The sequence below is a fragment of the Pempheris klunzingeri genome, chromosome 2 (genome assembly GCF_042242105.1).
Source record: "Pempheris klunzingeri isolate RE-2024b chromosome 2, fPemKlu1.hap1, whole genome shotgun sequence".
Taxonomy (NCBI): Eukaryota; Metazoa; Chordata; class Actinopteri; order Acropomatiformes; family Pempheridae; genus Pempheris; species Pempheris klunzingeri.
In genome coordinates this window covers 16415669-16424242 of record NC_092013.1, presented here as the reverse complement: position 1 = coordinate 16424242, position 8574 = coordinate 16415669, and the positions used below count along the sequence as shown (strand labels likewise).

Here is an 8574-nt window from a genome sequence, read left to right as displayed (position 1 = left end):
CACATCACTGGCCTCAATATCTAAAAACCTGTTTAATGAATGTAGGTTATGTCGTTAAGGTGTCATTGTCATCTTCACTTTTTTTTTTTTTAGAATATTCCTCTTTGTTTGGAAATTAAAGTTAATTGGTATTATGAACCACTGCTGCATCTTATGAGGGTGCATTTTACTATGGGGAATCTCCCACATCCCATCTAATCCATCTTTCAAATATAGAACATCAAAATATGCACACTTTATATCAAGAATACCAGTCTAATATTTCATGACAATGAGTTTAAAGCTTAACTTTCAGTCCTTGGTCCATGCATGTTCAGAATGAGGTGGCTGTTGGGTGAGATGCAACTTTTTTCTTGTCACTTACTTTGCACAGACTATTCAAAGGCACTAATGAATAAGTAAAGTTTGTTGCAGTTCCTTAAACTCCCACATGTCGGCAGCCAAGTACTTCTGCACCACCACACTAAGGCCTCATCGCTTAGCCTCATGTTCAACCCAAGGACATAAAAAGGAAAGAAAAAACATAGATATTCACCAAAAGCACTACTGATATAACTTACTGTAATGCTTCTCTTTACAACTCAGGACATGCCAAAACGTGATTGTCACAGTTTGTCTTCTGTGTGTCCTCGAGGAAGGCTGCACACCCAAAGGTGTCCTAATTTAGGACAGCACATGTTGTAACAGGGCACTTATGACTCTTTATATTTATATTCCTTTTAAATTACCTCTGCAGGGCGTGCACAGCTGTAGGGCTCCTTACCCAGGTTTGTGGTAGGTAGGTTCTAACTTATTAGCAACATGTTACCACATTCATCATGTTACCTCCAGTGTGCAGGTCCACACCACAGAAGTAATTTGTCACAGTGGCTCATTTTATGTCCTTACAAACTAACTATATGGCTACATATAGTTAGGCATGACTTTATGTATGTCATTATAGGTACAAATTAGGACTCTGTGTGCCAGTATGTGTGTTGTATGCCTATGTCACAGGGGCAGCCTTGCAATTTCAGCAGACTCACAGAGCAGAAAGGTTACATTTAAGCCCATTCAAAGCTGTGCAACTTTGGTGATTTACATAAAATACTGTGAGAACCCAGAGACAATACTTGTATGGGCAACAGCATGGCATTCACTATTGTTCCCCTCTCTCTCTCTCTCTCTCTCTCTCTCACACACACACACACACACACACACACACACACACACACACACACACACACGCACGCGCGCATCATTTTGCAGTATGATATTGTGCCACCTTGCAGGGAACATGATGAGGCGTGTTTCAAATACCGCGCTCACAGTCATTCACCTCATAGCCTCGAGCACTTCTGCACTACAATACAATTGTTGCGAATTGTAGTGTCCCGGATATTCTGTTAACTGGGTTAAAGGGCACTCAATCTCACCGTTGATCAGAGAGAGAGGGCAGGTTTCGTCCCGTGCTCAGTTGCCCTGAACGGGACAACGAGGCACACAAAGTAGCCTACCGGTTGCTCCTTTAATATATCAAGACCAACTCCTTGTCTTATTGATTCCGTGCACCACTAGTCGTCCTGTCTCGGTGTCGGTGATTGTGAGTCAGTAGGCTAAATGTGGGTGCGTGTGTTGTGTGTGTTGTGTGAGGGCGTGTGTTGTGTGTGTTGTGTGAGAGTGCGGGACAGATAGATGCTTTGCCAGTAATTTCCTCGGTGCCCCGATGCGCTCATTGGTGCGTCCCTCCAACGTGTCACCACTTTTGGTGGATTACCCCAGATATCTTCACCATCAGGAGGGTGAAACTCCACTCATTTCTCTCAACTCCTGTCTTCACGGTGCCCAGTTGCCAACCAGGACCTCTGACAAAAGACAACTCAGGAAAAAGGGATTTGAAGATCTTTATTCGTTCTTTGACGCCCCGACGAGCATAAAGATGCATTTATTCACTTCAGAGTCGAGGGTGACGCCGTCTTTTTCCTTCCCAGCCTTTCTGGTTTTGTCACACTTGTTGATGAAGGGTCTCTGTGTCGGCGGCTCCCCTGGGTGCGCGTCCTGTGGCTTACCGGCGATGGAGAAAGACGCAGAGGAAAGGCTGATGATAGAAATTGCCAAGCAGCAACTTTTGGACAAGCTGCACCTGAAAGAGAAACCAAACATCACTCAGACGGTGCCCCGGGCGGCGCTCCTCACGGCGCTGCGCAAACTGCACTCAGGGCACGTCAGACAGGATGGTACTCTTGAACTAGAAAACAATATACCTACCAAAGATCAAGGCTATGAAATAGTGAGCTTTGCAGATATAAGTAAGTTTGGTATTCACATTTTAAGCTGTAAAGCATTTTCTTTCCTTGTATGGCACTAAAAACACCCCGTGAGCGCATTTTGTGTGAGCTTTACGCATAGCAGTGCGTAAAATGCACACAAATCAGGTCAGGGTTTCTGCGTGCCTTAAGAACTGCATGTTGTTGTACTGTATGCTCTGTTATGTACTGTACATAAAATGTTGTAAATATTCAAGATTACAGCACCTGTAATCAGGTCTGAGATTTAAGCACATTGTGCCACGTCTGCGGGGCTTGTTGTGAGCCCGAGGGTCAATCATAACTACAATGCTTAATTAAATAGTGCAAGTAGATTGGCTTGCCCGTTATACTTACACGGATCTGCCGCTTTACTTCACAAGCACAGTTTCCAAAGTGACTCCCCTTTGCTTGTCAGTCTGTAAAATGAATTACTAACAGTCTTTATTGTTCTCTTACTGTCGTTAATCCATAGATGGGACAGGGAACGGTGAGTCCAGCCTCAGTCTTACCTTCCAGTTTCTGCAGGAACGTGGTCAGAGCATCCAGGTGCTCCAGTCCTCTCTGTGGATCCACGCTCGCTCCTCCGGGGACCCTTACCGAGACTCCCGCCTCCCCGCCCGGGTCTTCCTCTCTGCAGAAGATGGGGTGTCAGGCTCGAACCGCACGCTGGTGATGGAAAAGATGCTGGAGGTCCAGGAGAGTAACTGGCACACCTTCACCATCACCCGCACCCTGCAGGCTTTCTTGGATGGCGGCCAGCGCCGGCTCCGGCTGGAGGTCAGCTGCGACGAAGATGGGGAGAACCTTTGCTCCCTGCAAGGCTCCGCTGACACCCCCTTCCAGCCCTTCATGGTGGCCCAGGTGCGCCTCCGCGATGAGCACTCCAAGCACTCGGTCAGGAAGCGCTCGTTGCGCTGTGGTGACGATGTAACCGTGTGCTGCAAGAGAGACTTTTACATCAAGTTCAAGGATATCCAGTGGCACGACTGGATCATCGCACCCGAGGGCTACCATATGAACTACTGCATGGGTCAGTGCCCCCAACATCTGGCTGGCTCCCCGGGCATAGCGTCCTCATTCCACGCCACTGTCTTCAGCCAGCTGAAAGTGAACGGCATTAACACGGCTGCGTCTTCATGCTGCGTTCCCACCGAGCGTCGGCCACTCTCCATGGTGTACTTCAACTCTCAGCACAGCATCGTCAAAACGGACGTCCCTGATATGATAGTGGAGTCCTGTGGGTGCACATAAAGGATAGAGAATGACAGACAAGGTATAGTTAACACAGGTTTGTTTTAGCACAGGGGAAAAAAAGTCATGTGTGTACTGTAGACAGTAAGAAAGATACAAACACACATGAATGCAGATGAGAATATAGATATTTATCTGTGTCTAGGTTACATTAGGGAATGAATAGGCACAGTAAGCTACTATCAGGGCACTCAGACATATTCTAGCAAGAATATATACTTTTATACACATATATATATATATATAATTTTTTAAAGATGTAAATCACAAGATTTTTTGTATTATATATTAAGACTCGTAATTCTTCCCTTAATTTCAATTATGCAGTATGCTCAGAGCCGGTTGGAGATAAAATGATGAGTGCCTGAATGCAGACACATTATTTCATTTGTATGTCAGAGGTATAACTTAAAGAGAAGATAAGAGACTAAGCAACCTTAACTCATGGCTGATTCAACACAGTTAAGAAACATGTGGTATTAATGTAAGATATTTATAGTGGTGTCAGGCAGAGCAGGCGAGCGATGAATGAAGTCACGTTCATATTAAAGAAATTGTTTATGGAGGCCACACCCAACACAAGGAGATCAATGTTAAGCCTTGAATGTGGAGCTGCAATCTTTTCTTTTCTTTTTTTTCATTTTCGTCATTATATAGGTTATTTATTTCGTATTTCACAATTGCCGCTGGGGTTCAGTTCTGTGTGCAGTTCTGTGGCTCTCAGGAAATTGGGAGCAGAACTGACAGCACTTCTAGCTTCAAAACATTAGCTACAGGATGCGTAGTCACAGTGTCCACATACAGTATACTCTATATACTCTAAATACATTTATACTATTTTACTTTTGATGGTCTTTTACAGAACTTTTATATTTCCATCTCTTAACCGCACCTTTTTCTTAACCTAACTAAATGCTGCCATTTTAAAACAATGAAAGAGATTCTTGGTTTAAAGTATGCCTTCTTCAGTAACTTATAATGACTAAGTTCAACTTGGACCATTGTATTGAACCATCCCGGTCGAAATACCACTGAGTATATCACTTGTATTTTTTTCCATTACTGAGTCTTTTTATGTGGACCTGTGACACAATGTTAAAAAGGGCTATTATTTGTATTTTATAATGTTGTCTTTATCTTTTTTTCCTTTCATTTTATTGTGTAGTTTTAGTGAACAGCATTCTTATTACAGTGCAAGAAAACACTGAACTGAAACAGGTTGAAGGTACAATCTGCCCTGAGTACAACCGATGCTGCACGCAGGCTGAAATATGCTTGATCAGCATCTCCACTGTATTATTTACACAAGTCGACTTATCAGTTGAGTAACTATGGCTCTGACAGTTTATGAACCCAAGGTCACTTCTCAGCAGCGTGAGCAAACATTTAGCTATTGCTTCAGTGTCAGGTAATGTGAAGGTCTGCGAGGCAGCTGGGTCAATGAGCATGTGCTGTTGAATGTTGGCATTTATATCTCTCAAAGTCTAAAGTCTTCTGGCAATCAAGAGCGACATTTCCTCACACCTTCTCGCACCCCAGCAGCACCATTTACAGCTCTGTAATTTACAGTTTTAGCTTTGCTTCGAGGATGTACAGTATGAACTGTCAGCACATACTTTGTATGATTTCATGTTCAAAAGAATTATTTAATGTCTTGTTTTACCAACTACAAAAGTTACCAAACAAGTCTATAGTATAGATTTGACACCCAGGCCTACTTGTCTATTTCTCGCCTATTTTTGCACCAGCAGTGTAAAAAACCTTCTGGATGATTTCTCATGGGTTTATCCCTACTGTATTGGTAAACTGTTGGAAACTGTTATGGATCTTTTTTGTACCACCACGATTCACAGGAAACATTTTCAGTCAACAATTGACAAGAATTGTCATCACACTTTTGTCAAAATAGCCCACAAATGTGTTTCACCTCTTTCTGTTGCCTCTAAAAGCTGCATTCAAGCTGTGTCAAACAATTTTGATGCTGGAGTTTACTCTTCATTATTTTGTAAGCACCCCCTGTCTCAGGGCTCAATGTGACACTGAGGTGCCATTGTAACGTACTAAGCACTTTATTACCCTACTGTATTTTTTTAACAAATTTTGCTTAAAAAGGTCTACCATTTATAACTCAGGTGTGCACTACCTAGAATATGTCAACAGGCCTACAAAAAGCAAATGTCAATCAGCTTATTTTCCTAAGCTCTTGTTGTGTTTAAATATGTGGCATTGCATGTGTTTGCAGAGCACACAAATGATGCAGGAACTTCTCTATACTGTAACTGGTGGAAAAGGAGCCAGGGTTTGAATTTTTTCAATTCAAAGTTACAATTAATATTTTTATTTTTATATCAATCTATATTTTCTGCATAATAAATGATTTGTAATGGCAGTTCAATGTAAAACATATGCCATAATGTGTTCAAATGTTATGATTACACTATATTTTTAATGAATAAATGAATATTTTAAATCAGCCTTATCATTTCCATTGTATTTTCTCACTGTATCTTTCCTCTTTAGCCACAATGACAACACACTGCACCTTAGAACTGAAGGTATATTAGCCATTTAAAAAATCAATACAACTGGAACAGATTAGAGCATGTAAAGTGTATGTAAAGACAAACACTCTCCAAATTCTCTTATCAGTCATGCCAATAAGATGTACTGTCTGGCACTGCTTTTCGATTTTATAATGTGTTTTTAATTGGAAAATGGGAGAAATTCTTCCTCAGTGCTTTTAACAGTGCATTGTGCTTTTCCACAAGCAGCATGAATAAACATTTTACTACCAAGAGTAGGAAGGATAAAACATTAGTAAAGCTCAGTTGCATTCCTCATAAAGCAGCACGCTTGTTGATGGCACTGATTCAAATACAGCATTAGAAGCTAAAAGAATTCTTTGCATGTGAAAAGTCAGAAAATTCCTCATTTTAGCCACCACATGAAACAAGTTACCTGGCACGTAATCACTTTGTCACTGTCTGTAAGGCAAAGGGCGTGTTTGCTCATACAAATAGTGGAAGTGGCTTTATGGACTGTCTGTGTTTGGTTTGCAAACAGTTGTCACATTCGTGTGGCCTGTCGTCATTTTCACATCATGCATTTGCATCTGAGACTGATCACAATCTTAAGCTGAGGCGATGATGCATAAGTAAATAATTTTGGGAAGCCCAAGAACTGCAAAAAGACATAAAACTGGAGGAGATGTGTGTGCTGCTATTTGTCTTTTATATCAGCAGAGTGGAGCACAACCACACATCATTATATGGTGAGCCATTATTGTACACGTACCTAAAAAGATTTCTATTCATAAGATATGAATAATACAAACAAGCTCGGATGTTCAATGTTTTCCTGAAGATCAATTCCCTGAATTGCACAAAAACATAAGGTAGGTCAAAACATAACGAGCTTTCCAAAATTGCCAAGATTTGCCAACTCCCCCTCAACAGCCAATGTTACACCATCCAAAATGGACTATAATCAGTGGCTGAAGGTAGTCTGGCACAAAAATGGTTTTTAGATTGTTTATACAGAAGCTGTTCATACATATTCTTGTCCAAGTTACAGGTAGTCAAATATTTCACGGTCATCATTGATAGCTCAGCAGTTAGATGGCAAAATATTGTGTTGTGATTATTCCTCTCTCAAGGATACGTTCAATAGCAGCAATATTTATAACAAGTCTGGGTTAGTGCTGTTGTTGTGAATCATAAGGTGCCTTCAACTTAAACCTAACCCTGTCCTTACCCACTCTCACAGTCTGGTTCTTGAAGAGAGCAGCGCAGAACACCTGACTGAAGGATGCTGATGCAGGCGTTTTATCACCAAGCACATGCAACACATAAACTCAGCAGATTATGTTGAATAGTATTATTCAGAGCACATCTGCAGAGCATATGTATGTGTTTGCAGACATGAAGCGTAAACATAGGCATTGGGTGTATCATGTTGCCATCACGTGATTAGTTTGATATTAGACTGCAATGATATTTCTGTACGAGAAACTCTGGGAGATAATTAGCTTCAGGGTCCTCTCAGCATCTGGATTATATTACACCTTAGAGTCTTGTTTGACAGTCTGTACACGTAGCTGTCTCCTTTCAACCTTTACTGGTCAGAAAACATACTTTATTGCGGCCACCTGGTTTGATATGGTCCAGGTATTGTGCACCCCCTTCTGGGGTAACGGTGAACTGTTCTAAAATGAATTGGTATCCATACTTCTTCGCTTTTTTAATGAAGTAGGATGCATGTTGAACAAAATAATGTACATACTTGACTGCCCTGTGCATGATATCCTGAGTAGTTACCAAAAAACATGAACGAATCAGAAAGTAACAGCTAATTAATGGATAGCATAGCGTTTTTAGTTGTTAAATGCTCCACTACGCTCACCAGCCATTCGCTGGCTTTTTTGTAGTTCCTCAATAACCCTGAAGTAACTCTATAGCTGATAATAAGTTACTTTAGACAGTTCAATACTATGCACCCTAACTGTGGTACCAATTCAGATGCCACCCTCCAAAGGGCACAGCCAAATAAAGCCTTATAAGGTATGGTGTTTGGTGAACTTAATGCTTGTGAGCTGAATTTTTACCCTAAAATGTGACTGTTTGATTTACCAAGGTATCATTGCAAGTTCTCACTCCTAGCCTCGCAGAAACTTAAAATAATGTTTTAGAGCAGCCAACTTCAAAAACGGCCGAAATAGCCAACAATGTGGTACGCTTTGCCAAGTTGCATCATAACTGCTTTTATAGTGTGAAACTTTGCTTCAGTGGCAATTAGCAATCCATAAACCAGGTTAATAAGTTTGGCCACACGGCAGATTTGGGGACATCGCAACCTGAAAGAGCCTGGGGAACATTACAATCTGTTGTGCGGTATTTGGACAGGAAACGTCAACCTTGAAGGAGGCAGTCCCTAAACGGGCACAGAACAAACAGGTAGTCACAGAGCATATTTTCTTACACCACGAGGTTTGCAGTCATTTCTGTCACCACCCCAAAGCAATGGAAGTGTAAGGGAT

At 41.6% G+C, this 8574-nt stretch overlaps 1 protein-coding gene across 1 annotated transcript; it reads left to right on the top strand.

Annotated features, from left to right (window-relative positions):
- Positions 1-1918: 1918 nt before the first annotated feature.
- Positions 1919-3539, top strand: LOC139219441 (inhibin beta B chain). Its single transcript, XM_070851295.1, has 2 exons — positions 1919-2288; positions 2761-3539. Exons 1-2 carry the CDS (start codon positions 1919-1921, stop codon positions 3537-3539), a joined length of 1149 nt encoding a protein of 382 aa, XP_070707396.1.
- The last annotated feature ends 5035 nt before the right edge of the window (positions 3540-8574 follow it).

What these genes read in the sequence shown, in the direction of transcription:
- LOC139219441 (XM_070851295.1), top strand. Translation starts at nt 1,919, where the DNA reads ATGCATTTATTCACTTCAGAGTCGAGGGTGACGCCGTCTTTTTCCTTC. An exon ending in AGTGAGCTTTGCAGATATAA is followed by an intron (nt 2,289 to 2,760) that starts GTAAGTTTGGTA and finishes GTTAATCCATAG; the next exon opens with ATGGGACAGGGAACGGTGAG.